Source organism: Elaeis guineensis, chromosome 13 (assembly GCF_000442705.2).
Source record: "Elaeis guineensis isolate ETL-2024a chromosome 13, EG11, whole genome shotgun sequence".
NCBI classification, from domain to species: Eukaryota; Viridiplantae; Streptophyta; class Magnoliopsida; order Arecales; family Arecaceae; genus Elaeis; species Elaeis guineensis.
Window position 1 is genome coordinate 75360806 of NC_026005.2, and position 24966 is coordinate 75385771.

General features: G+C 39.2%; 2 protein-coding genes across 2 annotated transcripts in view; both read right to left on the reverse strand.

Moving 5' to 3' along the window:
* The window catches only part of LOC105055920 (L-galactose dehydrogenase), a 135991-nt gene that overhangs the window by 80600 nt on the left and 30425 nt on the right, over window positions 1–24966 (reverse strand). The gene's annotated exons all lie outside the window — the stretch shown is intronic.
* Window positions 18840–20978, reverse strand: LOC105055918 (protein DETOXIFICATION 48-like). The gene is given in 3 exon segments (XM_010937947.4): window positions 18840–19575; window positions 19578–20490; window positions 20630–20978. Coding segments are annotated over 3 exon segments (1632 nt in total). The 5' UTR covers window positions 20741–20978; the 3' UTR covers window positions 18840–18967.

Here is a 24966-nt window from a genome sequence, read left to right on the forward strand (position 1 = left end):
TAAAAAGAGTAATATGACAGTAGATCAAGGGAAAATTTTGCACCCCATATCTGGGCTTTGGTGCTAAAGAGGCCTACTTTTATTTTTTGACCTCTCAAATATCATTATTTTTCGCTGGAAGTCCTGAGTTAAAAAGTTTGCAGTCAAATATCCTTGAGCTTGCTTTCAGTGAATCAATGTGGTCCTGCTATCTATCTTGTCAATTGGATCTAAATAAATTTTATCATGCGAGCATCATATAATTACTTATTAAAAACTTAGAAATGAAAAAATCTTTTTTAGTAATTATTAGCGATGGAAGAAAATTTTTGTCGCTAATAATATAATTAGCGATAAAAATAATCATCATAAATAAAACTTTGGGGCTATTAGCGATGAAAATATATATTTTTATTGTAAATAATATATTTGAAAAAAAAAATTTCAGTCGGATTTTTTTTTGTGAGAAATATTAGCGATGAAAAATTATTCATCACTAGTTAGTTATTAGCGATGAAAAGTATTATTTTTGTTGCAAAATTTTTTTGCGTTTAAATTATTGACGATGAAAAGAATTATTAGCGATGAAAATTTTTGAAAATTTTTTTTCCAGCAGAATTTTTTTTTTGGAAGAAAATATTAGCGACAAAAATTTATTTATCGCTAGTTAGGTTATTAGCGATGAAAAGCTTATTTTCATCACAAAATATTTTTTTATTTAAATTATTTATGATAAAAATAAATTATTAGTGATGAAAATTTTTGTCGCTAATACCTGCGTCCTGCCATATCCCATCTGAAACCCATTCCCCCCTGCCCTCACTTGGCATTCTCTCTCTCGCGTTCCCTCCCCCTCGGCGTCTCGCGTCTCTCCCCGTGTCCGGTCGCCGTCACCGTTCGCTCCACTATCGCCGTCCGCAAAGCCGTCGCCAGCGTCGCCATCGAGGTGAGCTTATTCTTTTTTTTTGGGGGAGTTCAAGTTGAGGACGGGGACAATGACGGGGCCGGTTGGCTGGGGATGGGGACGGTGGTCCGAGGCCACGGGACCTGTGGTTCGGGGCCGTGGGGCCTGCTGGCCGGGGCTGCGGGGCCTGCAGGCCGGGGCTGGGGACGGGGACAACAGTCCGGGGCCGCGCGGCCTGTGGTCCGAGGCCGAGGGGCCTATTGGCCAGGGTCACGGGGCCTGTGGGTCGGGTCCGGCAGGCCGGGGCCGGGGATGGGGACGGCGGTCCGGCACCGACAGGCTAGAGACGAGTTCTGCGGGCCCGAGCCATGGCCAAGTCCAGGTCCGAGTCTGGGTTGGGTCCGTGACTGGGTCAGGCTGGGTTTGTGATGGGGCCGGGCTGGGCCTGGTCATTTTCAGGTCATGCTAGGCCTGGCCGAGTTGGTGCAGGTCGAGCCGTGTCGGGTCGGATCCGTGACAGGGTCGGGTCGGGTCCAGTTCGGGTCAGATTGGGGTCGAGTCGGGGTGGGGCAGGCCAGGTCAAGTCGGGCTGGGGTGGGTCGGGTCCGTGACTGGGCCGGGTCAGGTCGGTCCTATTCGGGGGGTTAGGGCCGGGTCGGGGTGGGGCGGGTCGGGGCGGGTTGGGTACGGGCAGTGCCGGTCAGGTCGGGTCTGGTTGAGTCCGGGTCGGGTTCGGGCCCAGCCTGGTCGGGTCAGGTCGGGTCAGGGCCGGGTCAGGCTGGGGCGGGTCAGGTCGGGTCCAGGCCAGGTCAGGCTGGGGTGGGTCGGGTCGGGTGGAGCTTGGGCAGGTCGGGTCCGAGCCGGGCCGGGATGGGGCAGGTTTGGTCTGGTAGGGTTCTGGTCGGGTCGGTTTTCGGTCAGACCGGGGCCTTCGGGGATGTGTCCAGGGATGGGGCCGGAATGGGGTAGGTCGGGTTGGGGCCGGGTCGGGTCCGTGACTGGGTCGGGGCCAGGTCTGTGATGGGGTCGGGCCGTGCTTGGTCATTTTCGGGTCGTGCTAGGCCGGGCCGGGTTGGTGCGGTCGGGCCGGGTCGGATCCATGACTGGGCTGGGTCGGGTCGGGTCGGGTCGGGTCGAGGCAGGGTGGGTCGGGTCGGGTCGAGGCAGGTTGGGTATGGGTCAAGGTCGGGTCCAGATCGGGTCGATTTTGAGTTGGGTCAGGGCCTTCGGGGATGGGTCTGGGGATGGGGATGGGGCGGTCCGGCAGGTCGGGTGGGGTCGGGATTGGTCGGGTCGGGGTCGGATCGGGTCAGTTTCGGATCGAGCCTGGTCAGGTCGGGTTGAAATTATTATAATTGTTGCATATTATTTTTTAGTATTACTGCTGAAATTATTTAATTATTTGATTAATTATTTTTTCACTAATACAATGCACATTGCTGTTACTTGTTATAATTAAATTATTTTATGTGTTGTTTTATGCACTGCTGAAATTATAAATAAAAAAATATTCTTATTTTAGAAAAAAATTATTAAAATTTTTAATAAAAAATTTCAATACGAAATTATTCTTTTTTGATAAATTAGAAATCTATCTTCGAATGCACGTTCAAAGATGATACTTAAATTGCATTGAGCCATAGATTCTCGTTCAAATTTTGATCTTCATCGAGATCGAAATTTGGATATCTCGTATTCAGACTTTTAAAAAAATAATATATTATTATTATTAATAGTTGATATTTTATTTCATTATGTGGTATTCAGTAGTTATCTGTCCATTGTTCTCCGGGTATATGGTGGATAGGGTGAGTGAGCACCATATCCACATCATATACTTGAAAAACCATGGGGAGATATTATCGAAATTTTTATGAAAATGAGATGAAATATCCATTAATAACAATAATGAGATTTTTATTTTTTTTGAGAAGGATAGGGCCACACCTGTTAGTAATGATTTGAAAAGGATAGGATCATACATTTTTACTTCATAAAGGGATAGGGCCACACATTTTTTGTGTTAATGTTCAGTCTGCATGTCTTTTTTAATATGTGTTATTTTGTATGAAGTGATCCAGATCTGGATCCAAATCAAGATTTTGGCTAGAATTCGGAATGCGATTCAGTCCGAAATTCGGATCGAGATCCTGAATACTATGAAATTTTTTTTAATTATTAATGATTTTGTATTTATTGTTAGATGAATATCAACAAAAGTTGGATGAATGCTAGAGAAATTTTTTTGCCTGAATACCAAAAAAGAGTTCGAGATTTTATTGATTTTCAAGGCATAAGGCTGACAGTGCTAGTCGAATAAAGTGTCTATGTAAGAGATGTGTCAATATGGTATATTGTCACATAACACTTGTTGATGAGCATTTGCTACAATATGGTATGGATAAGAAGTATACTTGTTGGATATGGCATGAGAAGGATGATCCAAATGAGATGGTGCGCAATGATGATGATGATACTGAAAATGATAGTGATGCTGATGGACCTGTCGAATATACGGGTATAGGAGAATTGTTACATGATTTACATCAAAGTACTTGTTTGAATGTACAAGTGAATACTGCTGAATCTGAAAGTAATTCTGATCATGAACATAATATCCAGCTTGAGATAGAAGGGATCTCTGAACAGTTTCGAACTACCATATTAGAAGCAGCTACTACTTTGTCATAATCTAGATGTAATGCATATTGAAAAGAATATTTGTAATAATATCATCGGTACTGTATTGAATATTTCAAAAAAATAAAAGATGGTACAAAAGCTCGTCATGATCTGCAAGAAATGAGAATTCGATTGGAGTTGCATTTAGTTCATCGAGGTGAGAGATTTTTTATGCCACCCACATGTTATTCGCTGTTTGGAGAGGAAAAGAAGAATTTCTGTAGATGGTTCAAAATCATAAAGTTTTCTGATGCATATGCTTCAAATGTATCGCGATGTGTTGGAAATAACGATGGTAATATCTCTGGCATGAAAAGTCATGACTCTCATGTGATAATGCAACGTTGCTTCCTGTGGTCATGCGTGGCTATTTGGGTAGTGATGTTCAAACTGCATTGATTGAGCTGGGAGTGTTCTTTCAAGAACTATGTTGTCGAAAATTGAAGATTAACTTACTTGAGAGATCAGAGAAGGATATCGTACTCATTCTTTGTAACTTAAAAAAAAATTTCTACTATCATTTTTTGATGTTATGGTGCATCTAGCTGTCCATCTTCCAAAGGAAGCTCTTTTGGTCGGATAGATACATTATCGATGGATATATCTATTGAAAGGTAAAGAAGTTATACATATTTTGTCATATCAATTATAAGATGTAAATACATTTATAAAATTTAAATTTATTTTGTTTGCAGATTTTTGTGCATCTTAAAAAAATATATGCATAGTAAAGCAAGGCCTGAAGGGTCTATGGCAAAAGTATATATAATTATTGAGTCTGTCACATTCTGCTCGATGTATCTTCATGATATCGAAACAAGATTCAATCATGCAGATCGTAATGCAGATCGTAAATGGGTGACAATGAGCCAATTTATCTATATTTAAATAAATGGTTCGACCTATTAGTGCAAGAAAATTTGAATTTATGGACGTGAACGAGCTATCCAAGGCACATTTTTACGTTCTAAATAATTATGAAGAAATTAAAGATTTTATTGAGTAAATATCATCTTACGATACTGTTTAATGATCAAAAAAAATTTTCATATCGGTGTAAAATTAAAAATTATAACTTCTTGTAGTGAGCACAAGAGTATACTATATAGAAAGAATAATATGGATGCCGATGATCGATATAGAAAAAAATTTGCAAAATAGTTTGATGATCTTGTAAGTTGTATTAGTGATACGTTATTTATTTACTTATAAATAATATTATTTCAATCAATATAATTTTTTATCTTATGATGCAGATGAAACACAAGTAATTCAATAAAGAAGTGGGTGCAACTGATGAGTTACACGATTTAGCATATGGTCCCGATCGAAAGGTTAATCACTACACATCCTGTATCATTAGAAGAATAAGATTTCCTACAAGAAACTTGAGATGCAATGACGGACCCAGAATAGTGAAATTGCCACAACAGGATATGAAGGAGAAGAAGAGATTGATTATTATGGTGTACTAGTAGATATCATAGAATTAAAGTATGAGTCCAGTAATTTATATTTTTGTTTTAGTGTGAATGGTGGGATATTAGTAATAAAAAATTGAGATTCATGTCGATTCAATATTTATTAGTGTAAATCTTGCACGAACATGGTACCAAAATGAGCCGTACATATTAACAACTCAAGCGAAACAAGTAATATATTTGAAGGACCTAAAGTATCGAGGTAATTAGCATATCATACAAAAACTAACACCTAGAGGTGTATATAATATACCAACTTGATAGAGATGGATGAAATTTTGGATTTACATGAAGAAGAAGTTTTTCAACAAGAAGAACAAATATCAGTCGAGTTTTTGGTTGATGAAGAACTCGTAACGGCACCTTTGAATAGGGCTGATCTTCCGTCCAACGAAGTTAAAGCTGATTTTGTATCTAATCTGGATGAGTCGGAGGCGATGATCAGTTCATAAATGATAATGAGATAGAAGACGATACATATATCGATTACTGTGATTTGGATGAAGATCTACACATCGAGAAAGATACGAATATTGATGAGTAGATCTTTATTCTTCGTTCAATTTTGTGTTGCAATAATGGTATGCGATATAATTATATTCATTAGAATATTATTTGATTATTATTATTATTATATAATATTATATTTATTTACATCTCAATTCTTGCAGATATGGCACCAAGAGATAGACGACGACGGTCGCATTCACAGTTACCTGTAGATAGCTCGAAGGTTAAGGTGCCTTCACCGATCTCCATGGCCTCACCAGCTCTAGTGTTAGAGGGTCTTGCACTGGCCGATCCTAGTGAGCCAACTACGACTGAATCGGATCCCATGAAGCGATCCCAATGAGGCTAGTCCAGTGATATTAATTATTATACTTTATATATAATCAAATTTGATTCTTTTATTTGGATCATACTAATGATTTATTTATTATTGTTTCAGGTCAGTCGATATTGGTGGTCAGACGAGGGTGAGGTCCATCAAAGAACCTCACTTTAGAGCATTAGAGACGTGAACATCTGGGACAGCGTCTCTGGATAGAGATACCAGCCGGCTACACCAGACCCATTAGGGGATGCTGTGAGACATGGCAGATCGAGCTGGGCATCATATGCCGCAGCTATGCCCCGATGATGCTCTTCGATTGGTGTCATGTTGTCCCGCTCAAGACAGATTTTTTACACCCATTTACAGTAAAATAAATTATATTACGAATATTTAATTTGCATAGTATTTTTCTAATGTTTGTTATTGGCAGGGTGTATTTGACATCATCGATTTCGAGGATGATCATGTGGTGTGAGCGATCGATACCCATCTATCCTTGCACTTCAAGGATTATCGTGGTTGCATGCATCAGTATTGATACCGGATGGTGCAGGCTGATGGGCAGGAGGCAGCATGACTGCAGCCCTACGATAGTATCACCATCGACAATTAGACTACTATATACCGGCATTACGAGGATCCGACATATCAGGTTACACATCTAAACATTTTTTTAAATTTTAATAACTTAATCATTGATTCTTAAATTATATTTGTTATCTACTAATTATACTGCTAATTTTACAGAGATGCTGTGCCCAGAATGTGACGAATCAGATGAGACAGATCGTGCCGTATTGTGGGGGTTCGAGATCATTTACTCATCACATGGAGCACATGATATGTATTTTTTAAATTTTTAATTATGATATATATTTTTTAATTATTTAAATTTTTTTTAAATAATTCTTAAATTGCAGAGAGATGCTGAGAGTGGCGAGTTTCTGGTAGAATCGATATCTACTAGCAACCCACCAGCGACGGTCAGGGGAGTGGACGACGGGGAGCTAGGAGCTCTTTGTAAGTCTTTTCAATTAATTTTTTATTCATAATTTGATCTTTATTAAAAAAATAAAATAACTAATTTTTATTTTCGAGATCGTATGACCGACATGAGATCCCAGCCTATCCCTAAGGGCTCGACCGCAGTCATAAATAATGAGATCTGTGATCAGGTGCTCGGTACGAGATCCTGTTATGTTAAGGATCTAGGATATGGGATCACTGCTCATTCATCTTCACGATCATCTAGGGTTGAGATCCATTCTACATGCTAGGCTCGATTGATGGAGGTGCAGAGGCAGGCTATCGAAGATCGACAGCAGGTTGAGCAGCGAGCTCAGGAGATGACTACACGCATCGACCAGTTTCAGTAGTTTCAGATCGACATGATGGAGCAGATGGTGCAGATGGAGCAGACGATCCAGATGCTGAGGCAATAGCAGGTCGATCTGAGCTCCATCGTCGGTTCGAGCTCCATCGAGCATTCCCCATCCCCATCATTCTCCACATGCCGATATGTGACGGCTCTTTGATGTATTTTTTTTAAAATTTTTTATAATTTTAATTTGATATAATAAAATAATAAAATTTATTTATCATTTTATTGTATAATTTTTTATTCAATTTTTTAATTTATAAAAAATATTATACATATAACTTAAAAAAATATATTAAAAATTTAAAAAAATAATTATGATGAAATTATTACTGACAAAATATTCACCATAAAAATTTATAAAAATAATTTAGTTTTTTTAAAATATATAATTAACAGTGATGAAAATTTTTTATTGTAAATAATTATTAGCGACGTAATGTTCCATCGAAAAAATATTTATTTATGATGTAAATATTAGTCGTTAAAGTTTTTTAATTATTATTTTTTTATTAAATAATTTTTTTTACGATGAAAATTTTAATCGCTAAAAGTTAGCAATAGCGACGAATATATTTTCATCACTATTAGTTGTATTAGCGACTGTTATTTTCATCGCAAATTAATTTTTTTATGAATAAATTTTTTTATTTTTTATTTTTTATGATAAAAATATTTTATCACAAATTATCGTTATTTGTGATGAAAAAAATTTCCATCATAAAATATTATCAACAATGGTATTTTTTGCGATAAAATTTTAACGACAAAATTTTTGTCACTAATTGTTATTAGTGACGAATTTGGCTTATTAGCGATGAAAATTTTTCATCGCTAATAACCTCTTTTGTTGTAGTATTTGCTCAAGCATTCAATCTGCTCGATCATGTATAATACATGATCAGTGACTAACGTCTCTTCTGGCATATGGGAATTGAATACAACACAGGAGGTTTTATGTCTCTCAGCATTCTCAGGGGTGTCGAAAAACTCATTCAATATTTAAATCATTTGCTTTGGTTGTGCATCCTCGAACTTAAGGCTAAGTTTGTCGTTCATGACTATCCTCATAATACAATGCACAATCATGTGGTCATTGAACCACTTCAAATATGTATCTCTCGTTACATGGGATGCATTGGTAGTAGATTTTTCAGATGTTGGATCCGTAAGTACGTATAGGATCCTCTCATACTCCAAGACGATCTTCAACTTTCGATATTAGCTATCGAATTTGGATCTGATAAGCTTGTCACTGTCTAACAGCGATCAGAGCGATAGTGTATTGGCCATTGCTAAAAAAGAAAATCAAAAGCTTATCAGTATATGAATCATTTTAATCCTAAAGATATGGACTCTAGTCTAAAGATTCTCTCACTATTTTATGCGAATTGGTAGTCTCTACCTCCAATTCGAAGAATTATATTAATCCTTTAGCGGGTACTAGAATTCACATAGACTACATTCAGATCCGAGTGTGGCTCGGCAATCCTAATACATCTATGAATAGATTTTTAACCAATTATTTTTTCAAATAATTTATAACAATTATGTTTTACCCTAGGCCTCTCTTCAGTAGGCGTGTGGCATTCCACTAAAATTTAGTTAGGTCCAACCATTAACATGATCACACCTATTGCATCCAGCAAACGAATGCCAGGTCCGAGGTGGCTCAGCCAATCTAACCATTAATCTGAAAGACATAATTAGGTCATCATATGATGAATAATAATTTCAATATCCAATAAACACCAAGCGTGTGGCACCTTTCATGCTTATTTAGATCATTTGACTCATTATCATGCATCTTAATGGGAGGCCATGAACTAGTTATTCTCATAACTATATCTTTTTAAGGATCTAATAATTTAGAAGATTTGATTTAATGATTTGAGAATAAGAAAAAAATTGATCTATAAATCATAAATCCTCTCATTGATTTCACCAAGTCATGAAGAGGACTAAAAATAAGCTGATCCAGAGAAACCTAATTAGTCAAATTGATTTACCTTAATGGCAAGGGTCAACTCGAATCAACCAGTGATCTAATCAAAACATAATCTATCAAATTGCCAGATAAGTGAGATCGATGGGAGGATCTGCCTCGGCTTGCCTTAGACACCATCAAAATGATCAGATAACGGACTGCCAATTAAAAATATCGATCAATTGTCATACTTATCTTAGACATCAATTGATCAATTTGTTTCGATTCTATCAGCTAAAGAACTTAAGCTAAACTACTGAGCTACAATCAGGTCATTTGGTATGATAAAAAATATGAACTTGATCAAGCTACAACTATTGAGGTTGATCTAAAAAATTTTGATCAATCTAATTCAATTTTGATTAGATTTAATTAATTTTTTTAATTAATCTATATTTATTTCTAACCCTAGATATAACCCAGTTAGAAGATTTGATTCGTACTAATCCATTTCCCATTGATTTATAAGGAGTCTTAACATCTTCAATTCTCAAATCTAAATCTTTTAAACTTAATTCTAAATTAAGTGTGTAAATATATGTTTCAGTCTGTAAAACTATTTTACCAGAGTTTCATATGAAGCATACATCATATGTTTCGAATCTTGAAAATTAATTTTTAGATCTAAGTTTAACCATTCAACATATATCAATCTAATCTAAATTTCATATATATATCATATGCATCAAAGAAAAATTTAGATCTCTAAATATTACATCATATGCAACATACAATTTAGATCTTAAAATTAATTTTCATATCTGAATTTATTTTACTAAAATTATAATTAATCATAAATTACTTAAGATCTAATCTAAAATATATTTATAATTAAAATAATTTTAAAATTTTTTTCGTTATTCTTCTTCATGAAACTTGATCCAGAGGCAGCCTATACGTCATAAGAGAATCTGTCAATGAGTAAGAGAAGGACTTAATTTCTGCTTTCTTTTATGATCGGACGGTCTGATGATCATCTAAATCCGAGTACTGGCTACTAAGATCAAAAATTTAATTTTTAAATTAATTGTATCACATATGCAACAAATAAAAATTCAGGCATGTACTCATATGACATGATCATATCATACATATTATGCATCTAATCTAATTAGATCACATCATTATATAATATTTTAGATCTGAACTTATATTTATACAGCATATAAAATAATTAATTCAAATTTGAAATCACATAGAAAACTATTCAAATACACATATGAATGCATAGAAAATAAAATTTTGATTAAATCTATTTTTGTATTGTGTAGAATTTTATCTAAAATCAGATCTAAAAATCTATCAAAATAGATTAGGTTCAGATCTAGATTAAGTCTAATTTTTAATCTGAAATAACTTCACAAAAAATCTGTTAAAACTAATTTAAAATAGATCATAAACAGGTTGTTATTTCAATAAAATTTGCAACATAAAAAGTTCTGTTATAACAGTTTACAACAAATCATAACCAACCATTGATTAGGATCTTGAAATCTGATCAAAATCAAATAAAAAAATTTAGATTAATATGTCTAAATCAGATTTAATATCTAATATAAAAATCTGATTATATATCATATGTAATCTCAATAGAATAAATTAATTATGCATGCATATTATCAAATCTGGCTCTGTTACCAGTTGAAAAAAAAAATCCAATCAGGATCAATCGCCAAAGTGCATCTAAAAATTTTTTTATTTTATTAATTTATAATCTTTATAAATTATCTTATATGCAGTGGAATAAGATCAAAATCCTCAAATTTTTTTGAATTCGATGCCTCACGAGATCTGAAAGCACAGACTCTCTACTTCGCACGTATGTCAAGCCCCACAGAAAAGATGGATGAAGCCTCAAGACGTCGCACCTTCTGAAAGATAGCAAAGGAAGGGAGAAGATCTTATCACCAATCAATGGATGCCTGGATGGCTATTCTCCACGTCAAGAAAATCAGTGCCAAGAGACCACGCCAATAGGAGGACGTTCGCCCTCTCAAAGCCTCTCTATCTGATGGTGATTCAAGAAATATTTTGTCGCACAAAAGTTTTCATCACACTGGTGGTTAGAAGGGCTCCCTTTAAATAGTTGATGCCTCCATGATCTAGTCAAAGACCTAATTAGTTTAGGACTCAAATGCAAATCTGATTTGAATTGGTCCTATCCTTATCAAGTAAGGAAACTGATGGAAAGAAGGATGCCTCAAGTTCATGTGAACCTCTTCATGCGTGCACAAGGATGGGGCGCTCGTATTCATCGCTCCCTTCCTTCTCTTAGTTGGCCACCATGAGAGAGAGAGCCCAAAGTTTTGGGACTCTTAGGATCTAATACTATTTGCTTAAATTTGACTCGATTCGAATTCAATTCAAACTTGATTCGAATCAAATTTGAAAAATCTATCAATCCCAATCTAATTAGGATTCTGATCCAAGTCTAACTTAAATTTTTAATCTAATTAGTCTTAATGAAATCAGATCTAATCTAAAATTAATTAAGACTCAAATTCAATCTCTTATGAATCCCTTGGATCATTGATCAGATCATATTCATCCTCAAAATTAAATTTGCACCTCATATCTAGTGCTAGCTAGATATAGTCAACTATTTAATCTCGTATGATATCTAACTTAATTCTTAATTAAGCTAATATATTTGTTCAATCAAATTATGTACTTTCAAATTGAACTTATATATATTAGGTCAATTCTTTTCTACGTTGCTTGACTTTATGCATGACTCCATAGATTCGAATATTAAGTCGATAGTGTAGGAATAATTTTCTGTAATAATCAAAATTATCATCTAGCAATAATTTCTGACGTCCGGATAGATCGAATATATGCAAGTAATATTCAAAACTTACACATATGGTTACCGTATAATTCATCCTTTGATCCTAAATGTTCAGGACGATCTAGGGTTTGCTGTCAACTCTGAATGAGTCATCCATATTGTATTTCAACCTTTTAAATCCATTATATGGATTACCCTGATCAAGACTTTACCAAATTGAAATACAGTGATACATTGTCTCCTGTAATTCGGAATGGTCAATCCTATCTTAATCCACGCACAGATTTCGTAAGTATTTGACTGTACCCGATAGCCTTCCGTCACTATATTAGATATATAAATAATCTATATTAAAATACAGCGAGTTGTTTGCAAGTCACTATGGTGATCTCAGATCTGAGAACACTTATGCTCATAAGCTTCGTGAGCTACTCTTGACAGTAGGGTGCTCAGTAGGTGAGTTATTTGTTCAATAACGATGTACTCCTACATCTCATCTGTATGTCATATCAGTATCTCCACACTTCTTGGTTATGAGGACAATCAAACTATATGGCATATAACGATCTTCATTCGATAATCATCATTATCTTTTAATGACGTATCATTTGATCGCGAATATATTTAAGAACAATTCGATAAATCCTCTTTTATCGATATTCTATTATAGTTCTAAGGATTTTATCATATAAATTAAGAGTTCTATAGGGAAGATGTTCATATGATGAACTTACCAAAATAACTTTTATTCATTGATCATTAATTCATATACAAAAGTCTAATTGTTTAAAATAAACCAATTGGCTTTATGATACATTTTCTAACGACTAGCTTGACAACCCTTCGATCCCCAGATCGGAGCATAATCGACCTCCGGATCGGTTCTATATCATCCATGGGAATGAAACTAGCAAACTTCACCAACCTCTAGATCAGGATATTATCGATCACCAAGATAAAGTCCTGCAAACCGAGCTAACATAGAACGAGATAGGACGACACCTCAGCTACATGTCGACCTCATCCTATCAATTCTACTTGTCGCATGGGAAAGCAATTGATATTTCCCAACAGCTCCTAGAATGTGGTCACATGGGCGCAACAGACACCCACAACTAACAACTTACAGGTTCGGGCCTAACAACCTATAGGTAGGGCATTACAAACTTTGGTACCTCCCTATATAAAAAGATAAAAGGGGACTCTCAAAAAAAGACTTTGATATGCTAATTCAAGCTATATCGTATTCTCTCTCTTTTCTTTCTGTGCTCAAAGCTCGACTAACTTAAATATCAAAGGATCCTCTGTCGGAGGCTCCTACAATTTCTCCGATGTGAGCGTATATTTCTTTTTTATAGGTCCGACCCAATATCCTAGTGCCGTGGTTCTCACCTCCATCATTAGTCACATCAGCACTCCAGAGCCTTGACGGAACATAATCCATATGCTTAATTTGAACTTTGACCATTCAAACAGACGCATGCATTCCGTTTTGAAAGTCTATTGAGAGAGAAAGATCTAGTTGCTAATTATTTCATGAGAATGTCTTCTCGACGGACAAGCAGATGAGGGAGAATGATGTGGAACAATGAGTTATGATCTCATTTGTGCTGTCATTGTCCAAAGAACCTTCAACATTCTTGTCTTTGCCATTCAGAAAGAATTCTTTTAAACTCTTCTTTCAATTCAAAGACATTGGCTCTTGGCAGTCCAATCGCCTGCCGGGCCTTGTATGAATTCCCAGCAATCATCATGATTGTAACCTTTGACATCTCGAGCTCATCATTGCATGCTTGCCCGGACCTGATACCGACTCATCCCCCGGGAGTTGGCCATTAACGACCGCACGTAGTGGATCGGATCATTGTTCAAAGTTTTTCGAGACACATGCTGTTCATGGATTGGTCTGAACTTGCTCGCCGTAGGCTAATTAAGAAAGCAACATAACAATTGCTGCTTGAACAAAGATTCTCTTGCGTTTCCATATCTTCTATTAAAGAAGATACTCTCTTTCTATTTTTATGTCTTGCGGGACTCTCTTTTACTCAGTGGTCCTCAAGGTCCACCATTTCTCCCAGTCTCTAGTCCTTTGAAATTCCCTTGCTTCCAACTTTTAACCCATTTAGGTTTTTTAATGCTTAAGGTTCCAATTGTCCAACTATTTTTTTTCAGAAGTAAAACATTCTGGTCCTGGTCAAACTTTAGTCAACATCCTCTCTCTCTTCTTGCTTCAAAGCCAAAGATGCTCAAGTCACGTGTCGTGCTTCTAAAGCCCAAGCCTTAACTTTCATCCTCCATTGATGTCTCTAGCTAGCTACTTAAAGGAGATATCTTATTTTATCGTTATCAAGAGAGGAAATGATTGAATGATAAAGCATGACTATGAGAAGAGTGGAACCGGAATTGAAGTTTTTTTAAAAAAATTAAAAATTAAAAACAACATCACCACTGCCTCGATGAGTCGATTCTAATTAGAGAGACCGCAAGCTACTGTGGTGAAGAGAAAGCGACAGACCTAGTGTTCCACACCAAGTTGCCTGATAAAAGGAAAGTTGATGGCCATTTGTTCCCCAAGGGTGGCACCCGCCTATTGCTTCCAATCAAATCACTGTCAGTGCCCGGACCCACATTGGTAGTCCGGTTGGTCGGCGGCTGGTCTACCACTCTTTCTTTGAGAGCGATTAGCCATGAGATCGAGCTGAGAATTATGTGGTGCCATGAGATAAGAGAAGCATCACACGTAACATAACTTTCATGCTTGCCGTGTTCCAACCATGGTCAAAGCGCAGAAGTTTGAAATGTGTTTGTGGGTGGGTTTGGTGGATGTTTGTATTGATCCATTCGAGCTTAGAATTCTTACCTTCTGAAAGTGTTACTTTTATTGAAAAATCTACTGTCCTGGGTGGATGGAAGTGGTTCACATGCTGATGTGAAGTGCCCCATCCTCCAAGTATTTCTGGACCATTGAGCTAGAGAGGTCTCAACCTCCTCAACTTTTTTGCAGTACTCCTGGCCTTTATAGAGGTCTGGCGGTGTCATTGGCCTCTCCTAGCTAGATAACCCTTGTGTCAAGTATGCATGAGTACCCAAGATGTGGGATATTCATATGATTCTTTGAAGTTTTGACACATAGTCTGACCTAAGGTAAAGAGTGACATGCATACAATTATCCATGGAGCTCTGGAAAGGGCTACCACATTATGAAGGGAAACATGGTCTGTACCTGAATGTCAGTGGAGCCCAATGGCTAATAGCTCTGGAACCTTTTTTTTTTTTTTTTTATTCCAATTCAATTTGGGGACATGCAACCTATTGTAGCTTCCTTAGCCTTATGGGGACAAAGGCCATGGGCGGTGGGGAGGAGATAAGTGTGAGTTGAGGAGACACAAGGGGGACTGCCTACAAGGGAAGCTCAAGCTCCCCCATCATAGCTCTTTTGAGAAGTTGGTGGTAGGCAACTTCAACTTGTTCTGGGATTCTCTGCTTTGGGGTGGGAGAGGATAAGGAGCACTCACTGGCCTAGCAAGGGGGCTTGACATGACATATAGATGTGGGTGGACTAACTCATGCTGGTTTCAGGCATGGCAAAGGGATAACGCTATAGAAACAATGAAAGGTGGTCATTTTTTCTATTCGCTGCCTCTCTCTCTCTCTCTCTCTCTCTCTCTCTCTCTCTTCATGCCTTGCCCTCTTATTTCTTTTGCCTCACAGGGAGCTCCCATGCATGCCCCACCAAAGTTGCCACTTGAACCAATTAACCCCCCTTGATTGCAATATATGCATTATTTAATTAGAAAAGGTGAAAAAAATGTATCATGCATGTTCTCAGTGATAGAAGGTGTTCGTTCAAGGTACGACAATGTTGCATTTCTGGCTGCCAATTACTTTTTCCTCATTATTTAAAATAAAGTTATGTTCAGCTGCCACGTGGCACAATATCATTAGAATGCTACTAAGTGATGATGATTCTTATGATTGTCTTAACTTGATTACTTTCGCGAACAAAGCTCACTTTTGTTTCTTGCAACCATTTAAAATTATTTGAATTAGATTTCAGAAAGCATATGGCATCCTTCATGGCAACCATAGGGTCCAAGGTAAGGTTCCAATCAAGTGGGGTCGACTTGAGCACCGAAGACGCCTCCATATGAGATGGAAAGATAATAAGTTGGTCTGGTTACAAAACTGCATGTTAATAATTCTTTAGCTCCTTTAGACTTTGTTTCTTTAAACATGTTCCATTGTCAACATATGCATCGAAGAAGGTGTTATATTTATCATTACATGATAATGTACTTTGGTTCTATTTCACAACAACTAGAATTTAAATGATTTTTTTGTTTTTTTGAATATTGGAAGAATGTAAATGATTCGAAAAGTGAGAAGCTTAGTGCAAGTACACAAACATCATGTGATCAGTCAACATTGTGTCTGAAGCTTGTCCTAGCAGTTATTTGATCTTTATTGGACTACACTAATCGTGACAGAAATTATTCATGTGGCAAGCAAGCATGTTTCAACCTTCACATCCTGATTTCAAGATGTGACACATTTTGAATCATGTGTTGACTAATAAGTCAATGTCATGGAGTTTGCCTTTTTGGATGGTACATTTCCTAATCCTACTTGATTTGGTTTTCTATTCGAGTCCTATTGTCCTAAATCCTGAATCCTCTAGTTGTAAATTCAAGTGGCATCTTTTGAGGATTCCAACTGGTCTTGCGCTGATACAAGATGCTGAATTTGATGCAGTCCTCACTCAGATATTTGACAAATATTTTATCCTTCTTATATATTTCATTTTCGAAGAAAAAAATCTATATATATATATATATATATATGAGATCATTTTAAGAGAGAGGAATTCCTCATGATAGCATTGGATGGGTACTACATGCATGATGTGTTATTTTGAGTTACGTTCACGTCACTTTTCCTGTTTTTTTTTTTTTAACGAAAAATTCGAAGTTTCATATTTGCGGTGATAATATAAATAAGGGATCATTTGATGGACTACTCCATTTAATTTCATGTCTCTGTTTTTGTTTAAAAATCATATGATTTTAAGTGATCATGGCAAACCAGAAGATGATTGCACTTGAGCCTGACACGCTTGCAACAAAAAGATCATGAACATGGAATGCATGCACCTGTTTTTCCTCCGTTATGATGTGTGTAACACCCTCTGGCCTTGTGATATGTCATCACATGCTATTGGTCCATGCAATGGCCATTTTAATCAGCAATGACATTGCCAAAAGATGCCAAGAGGCAGCCGCATAAAGATCCGTCTAGTCGCCTTTTTCTCCTAACGTCATGGCAAAATCTGATAACTAGCAAATGGTTATATGAGTACTAAGAATGGTACCAAAGATGGAGACAAGAGAAAAAAAGAAGAAAAGTAGAGCAGCACGGATAAGAGGGGAGAAAGAACGAGATGAGAGCATAAGCTAGGAAAGATTTTTCCAAAAGATGAGGTGTAACATTCAGTAAAAAAGCTAATAGGCACATCAGATCTTGCCTGGTTTTTTTGTTTCATTGGAGCAGGTGAAGAGAGTGGGAGGAAAAGGTGGAGCGAGTGGGGACTATTTGGAAGTACTGTTTGTAAATTTTCTCTTCAGAAGCACTGCTGAGAATTTTGTCATCTGAGAAGTAGACACAAGTAATAATAGCAGGATATTGTTTCTTCGGTTAGTAGCAGGGGACCCCCCTCCCTCTCCCTGAGGACCTTTTCTACTATTGCCTCCCACTATCATTTATCACCATCTGAGTAGATAGCTCTCTCTCTCTCTCTCTCTCTCTCATATGCACCCATACACATGCATTATTCAAGAGGATAAGTACTCTTCTCATGAAATGATCCTGAGCCAAAGAATGTGTCCATTATAAATACATCTGGCGTTTTTATTTTTGAACAATCCTAAGTCGATTTTTTTTTCGAAGCTTTAAAGTTTTCGACAACTCTTTTTTGAACAAAAAAAAAAAAAAAAAAAGAGGTGGATCTCGTTGGTACAAAGAGAATGTTGAAGGTGGAAAAAAGTAATATGAGGTGGAGAGAATAACATGAAATTGGAAAACTCCAGCTCAAGTGGAGTTTTTTTCTTCTAAAAAAAAAAAAAATTCTCCTTGGGGTGGTGGAGCCAATGTGGAAATCTTTAATTTCATGATTCTAGACTTTGAAACATTGCACCAACAAACATGCTATATCATGATAAAAGCATAAGTTCTAACATAAACAACATGTAAAATTATGAAAAGCCATGATTCTGTAGCACATGCGAATGCAGCCCTAAAAAGTTTTAAGCTCTTCTTCCTTGTCTTGGAGTTTGGGCTGTGGAGAATAATTCATGCAGTGGTGTTCTGAAACCAAGCCACCGGCCATCAAAGAATGGAATATTGCTAAAAGAACACTAAAAAACATCTTATTATGCGGTGAATAGATTGGTCATTAGATTGGAGGGGAATGTAGCTAACAGAGCTCATGAGCTGGTTTTTTATAAAGCGAACTCCTTTAAGAAAAACCAGCAAATGGGAAAGGAATGTTAAAGTGATAAGGGCATCTACTTTCTAATGGAATAGGCACTCCACAGAATATCAACCTATGAAAGGGTGCAATTTTAATGCGATGGTTGGTGTGCGCCACTGTCTCATTTTGAAGTTTAGAATAGTATGAAACATATGGAATGGCATATTCTAGCTCAAGCCTTAAAATAAGCATCTCCATCACCACCCCAAACCCTATCAATAATTTTTTTTTTCTTTTTTTTTGAAAAGAAGAAGAAGAAGAAGAAGACTGCAAAAATGGAAAAATAGTTTCATATCTATAGTGTCAACTAAATACATGAGATTAGAGTAATAAAAACAAGCCGAAAACAAATAAGGGGAAAGGCACTCCAAAAAAACCCCATCAAAAAGATCTCCAACTCCCACTCATTTCGCAGAAATGAGAGGATCTGTCTCCGAAGGAGCACTCTTGCCATCATCTTCAGTGCACAGAATCTCTTCCAAATTAGCTGGCTTCTTGCCATCTTGATAATTAGAAGCTGGAATAGCAATGCCATTGCCATTAGAATCATTAGTTATAGGAAGGGTAGCAGTAGAAGAAGAATTAGAAGCCTTTGTCAGCTCCTTAGCTCTCTCCACCTCCACCTTCCAATCCGTCATAATGAGCGCATACGCCATTAACGTCGCACATGATGCCTGCGCCGCAAGCAGTCCCAACCACAGGCCGGCGAAGCCCATGCCGGCGACGAACCCCATCAAAATGGCGACCGGCATCCCGACCAAGTAGAATGAGCCCAAATTAATATTAGCCCCAGTGGTCGGCCTTGCACTCCCTCTCAGCACACCGCAACCGGTCGTCTGCGGGCAGTTGCCGAGCTCGCAGAGTCCGGCGATTGGCAGGGCCACCGCGGTGAGCTCCAAAATATTCTCATCCTTGGTGAACAGCCTCCCCCACCGGTGCCTCATCGAGGTCGTGAACGCCATGGCCATTAGTCCGAGGACAAGTGCGCAGGCCAAGGACACAATTGTAGCTCTCGGGCATTGGCCGGCCGATTTGCTCCTAACTCATTTCCCACCCGGGTGGACACCCCAAGGCTGAGTGCCGAGGGGAAGACATAGACCAGGGCCGTCGTCTGGATCAGTATTCCCATGGATGCCACGGTGGCCTTGGGGTTCACCAACAGGCCGCACAGCATTATCATGAACTCGTACCACCACCATTCGAGGCACACCGAGACGCAGGTCGGCACGGCGAGCCTGAGCAGCGCCGACCACCCTTTGAGACAGTCGGCACTGGGGCTGACCCATGAGTCCCTGTAGACTCCAGAGACAAGTATGAAGAGAAGCAAGCAAAGGAAGAGATTCAGATTAGTCCAGACCATTGCCAAGGCCACACCAGCGATGCCCATTCTCAGGTGCACGACGAGGAGGTAGTTTAACGGGACGTGGAAGAAGACGGAGATGAAGGAGCAGTAGGTGACCGGCAAGGTTATATTCTGCGATCTGAGATAGATTCTAAGAGGGTGGAGGAAGGAGAGGAGGATGAGGTCCGGGACAGCGAAGATGATGAAGGTGTGGGCGGTGGAGGAGATTTTCTCATCCTGGCCGCACCATAGCAGAATTCTCTTCATGTTGAGCCAAAGGAAGGAGATAGGAAGGGAAGCAGAGAGGAGGAGGAGAATGGTTCTTTGGAGGGTGAGGCCCAGGAGCTTGCGCTGCTTGGCACCATAGGCCTGCCCACATATGGGCTCCATGCCCATGGCAAGGCCTGCCAGGACCGAGTAGCCGGTGATGTTGGCGAAGCCGATGGAGAGGGAGCCACCTGCGAGCTCGAGATCACCAAGGTAGCCGAGGAAGAGCATCGAGATCATGGCACGAGAATAGAGGACCAGACCAGTTGCAGCTGTGGGGATCGATATCTTTCCTATAGCTCTCATTTCCTCTACCACCTGAACCCAATTCATATCAGCAGAGATCAGTTTCTCTCTGCTTCCAAGTAGAAGCTTCTTTCAGCTCTTAACATATATATAATAGAAGAGCGTAAGTTATAGGTATGCAGAAGGGGTTGGTTGGTTGGTTGCAGGTTACCTCGCGGAGAGTAGGCCATCTTTGGAGGTCCTCTTCCGAGTGTTCGTGCATTAAGAGGTTGGTCTTTCTGGTGGAGGAAGAGAGCGGAGCGGAGGGCGCGGTATTGCACATGCTGTTTGGTTTGCACGAGACTTGTGTTCTATCCCTCTTCCTGATCTTTTCTACTAGACTTGGATTCTCATGAGGGTTTTGGAGGCTTGGAGTTGTTTTGCTTTGGGGGGTGCCTTAATTTAGCTCCTGGTTTTGCACTGGGTGGACTGAGGATGCTTATATACAAGGTGGGGGAAGCACAGCCTAGGAGGTTCTTCCACACGTGTCAATTCTGCTTGAAGAATAGTAAATATCTTTTGTGACGAAGAACAGGTAAATTTCAAAGCACCTTGTGTGTTAAGCCTTGAGCTCTCTCTCTCTCTCTCTCTCTCTCTGCGCGCGCGCGTGCGTGCGTGCGTGCGTGTGTGTGTTTGAGAGAGAGAGGGGGGGGGGAATAAATATGATATGTAGGAATTGTGGGAAAAAAGAAGGAAGCAAACGATGTATGTGCTTCTTAACAAGGGGGTAGAACGGGAGGATCCTTATCTATAGAAATATATAATAAGCTGATTGGTCGGGCTGATGCCAGTGTCTTTTGGCCTATTCCTATGATAGGATCTTTACCACTTCACTTCTTTTCTCCTACTTTGTTTCTTACTCTCGACCATCCTTTTCTTTTACTCTATACTATTTCAAAATGCTATTTTATATGGGCGCAAACCAAGGAATAACCTTCTCTCAATTCCCCAAGTATTTGCGTTCTGGACACTGTAGCTTTGTGCTCGAACCGAATCGTGGAAAAAGGAATCCTCCATGCATGTGTCATGCAAATGCTCGGCAGCCCATGTTTTTCGGGCATCATCTGGTTGTCACTGAAAGGAGGTAATTCTGAGCTTTTAGTAACGTTGCCTTTTCCTTCTTTCTCTGTATCAGTTACTGTTATAGGAAAGGTCTCTCTGGCTTTTGCTAATTAATGTTTCCTTCTCTTTTTTCTCTGGTTCTATTATTATTATTATTATCAATATTTCCTTGATATTTTTCTTCAAGGGATTTTACTTTGTTTTCTTCTTTAAAAAAGGAAAAAAATTGCAAAAGTTGGTGCTCCATTAGCGGGGTTCTGTTGGAATATTTAGGCAACTAAGAGTCTCCAGTTCCCCCGTCTTTAATTAGTGGGATTTTTGCTAGGGCAGAGGGAGTGGGCCTCGTTGTTAGTTTTGATAGCACCTGCATTTGTTCCCTCTCCAACTTGCTCTAAAATGTTAATGCCCTCCCCAAAAAGAAGGCTTCTTGTGTCGAAGACGTGTGCCTCAAGCCCTCTTCATCTCCAAGGCTTCACATAATTTCCAAGGATCGTTCTAGTTTTTTGAAATTATCGAAACATCTGGGGTATATTTGGTTGGAGAGATTTGGACTCTTAAATAAGAATGGGAACAAATGACTTCCATTCGGACCGTTTAATCGGAGAGTTCCATTCTTATTTCTAGTTCGATTTCAAAGTAAAATGGAAATGCCCTAATTCCATCAGGAACCACATGTCTCGGGAAAATATGGATTCTCATTTTAATTCTGATTTCCATCAGGAACCAAATGTCTCAAGAAAATATAGATTCTCATTCATTCCACTCTATTTCGATTTTGATTTGGATTTCAATTCTGATCACGAACTAAATATACCCTTAATGGGTCCTAGAGCTCCCAATCGAGCTTCTAGATAATGTCCTTGATACAACTTGTAAACACATTGGTTAGCAGGGCACCATACAGGACCTTCCCTGGGACATCAATCCTAATTAATACCACCATAGCATGCTTAATTGCAAAGCTAAAATAGGATCTGATGATCTAATCAACGTTCTTCTCTTGAAGGGCAGGGGGAGAATGGGTGTAAGTGGAGGATAACTGATAGTGTGATGCTACAACGCCCTGCTCCTATTCTCACTCACAATGTTCCCTTGCCGATGTGGCAAAGGAGCGTTGCTACAATTAACAAGGAGGTGGTCGAATCATGTTCTGCCACGTTTGCATCGGGAAGGAAGCGGGGAAACAATCGGAGAGTTGTGGCATTCATCCTAAGTGGTATAGTGGGGGGGAAGCAGTTGGAAGATAGGGAACACAGAGGACATACGTGCTCCAATAGAGACCACTTGTTCCTTGCATCCCTTTCCACAGCATGAAGAGCCTCTGCCTGCCCTTAGAAGGAGGGGGGGGGGGGGGGGGGGGGGGGGGGTCAGCCTCCCACAAGAACAAGTTGGCGCACTGTTGAAAGATAACAGTGAGAGATAGAGATAAAGAAAGAGAGAGAGAGAGAGAGGCAGCCCCCCACCAGTACAACATGAACAAGTTGGCACACTCTCGTTCAGCTCTCACACAATGCACAGAGAGCGTTTGTCGCAGAGCAGGGTGAGCTGCTGCCGCCCAGGGATCAGCTGGTGAAACCCACGCACATGGCAGGAGGCACGTGTCTCTCCAGCTGTGGTTGGAGCGGTGGGGCTGAAACGGAGAGCCGAAGGCATGCGTTTGTTTATCGTTGCGTGTATTTTTATATATCGGCTATGCCATGCGCATGAATCCAAGTGGGTGGGCGCCTTAGGGTTGGCAGGCCACCTCCCTTGTCACTCTCTCCCACCCACTTTATCTCTCTTTGTTTAATATTTCTTCTTGTTGGGTTGCAATGGATCCGCTTCTTGGGCTATTCTAGAATTAGCCCAGCTTTCTAAAACCAGATAACGTATACGGTGGTCCAAAGCTAGATAACTGATGCACGACAGCTATCACGGGTGTCCACAACCTAGCCTGACAGGCCTATTTTGGGATTAAGGTCCAAACTAGATAAAGTATTTCCAAACCGATTCGGTCGTTCTTAGCCAAACCTGACCCCACCCTAAGCACCTTTTTCCAGGTGCAGCCTCAACTTGATCTGACTCGACCACATCCATGCACTAAAATTAGCATGCTTGAGTAGATAAGCCAGGATACAATGATGGTGTTGGAAACAAGTCTTGGTCATGACCTCGTGAGAGAAATAGCTAACGCACCCTTAACTGGTTTTAGATGGGGTAGGAGTCCGGTGGCCGGCATGGTTTCCGATCTCCGACTGGGTCTCAATATTGAAGGTTGAAGACATGATGAAGGCATTAACAACCTTTCAGCTTATATCCATGTAATCCTCATCTCTCATTCCTCCCCTCTCCCATCCTTGAGAACCATATTTTCTAGTTGTTCCTTCTCTACTTTTCGGACTGTCGTATATGTTTGATCGACAGCGAATTTGATGGGAAATCATCTTTTCAGCAAAAAGACAAGAGGGGACACTTTTTTTTGCTCATTGACTTGGGTCCAGCAGAACGGCAACTCCTTTTTCTTCTTTCCTCACAGGCAGGTGTCCAAAGATTAAACATTCGGAACAGCAGATGAGGGCCAGACTGGGCATTCGTCCTTCGATCATCTACAGATCATCCCAAAGTTTCATAATTTACACTCACACTGCATTAACTTTCACAGAAGAGAAACGAGTCCAGAAATTATTTTAACACACAACGTAACCGATTTTAAAATATCCTATCTTTGAGACTATAACCATCCATGTTGCTCCTTATCTGCATCACACATACTAAGTTTTAGCACTAATAATGATAATAATAGCAATTAGCCATACCATCTATTGGAAAAGGGCATTGAGACTGGTACACGCTAAATATCTTTCTGCCTATTATCAGATTAGGAATGTGATGTTCTCAAAGCCCGTGCAATATGGATAGAATATATTCTCGGGATAGCTGTGCTTCTCCTGTAGAGTTCGATTGCGATTCCAGTCTATCCAACCCAAAATGAAAAAGAGGGGATTGCATTTCTGCCCAATTGTGGTCATCGGTGGACCTACCACCTGCTGGGGTGGTGCTCCCAATACCTGGCTACTGGTGACCACACCATAGTCCAAACATCATCTTGTAGCTGTGGCTCAGCACCGGTGGGCAGGCGAGGGCTCATTTCTTGAGGTAACTTTCAATTAATGACATACATGTATGCATGCATGCATATCTATAGGAATGTCAGGAGCGCAATATGAATTAGAAAACACGGTATAGCCTGTTGGCACAGTATTCGCACTGGTCTCTTCAGGAAAATGTTCTTAAAGATGACCATGAGATCAAAGATTTGATCACTGTATAGCCAGGCCATTAGAATTAAGCCGTCCATGGAGATATATTATATAGTATGTGAAATAACTAAATGCTTTTAGTTCACGTCTAGATATTGTGTCATGAGTCGTGACAATGGAATGTGTTTCAATATCTATGAAGGTTGTC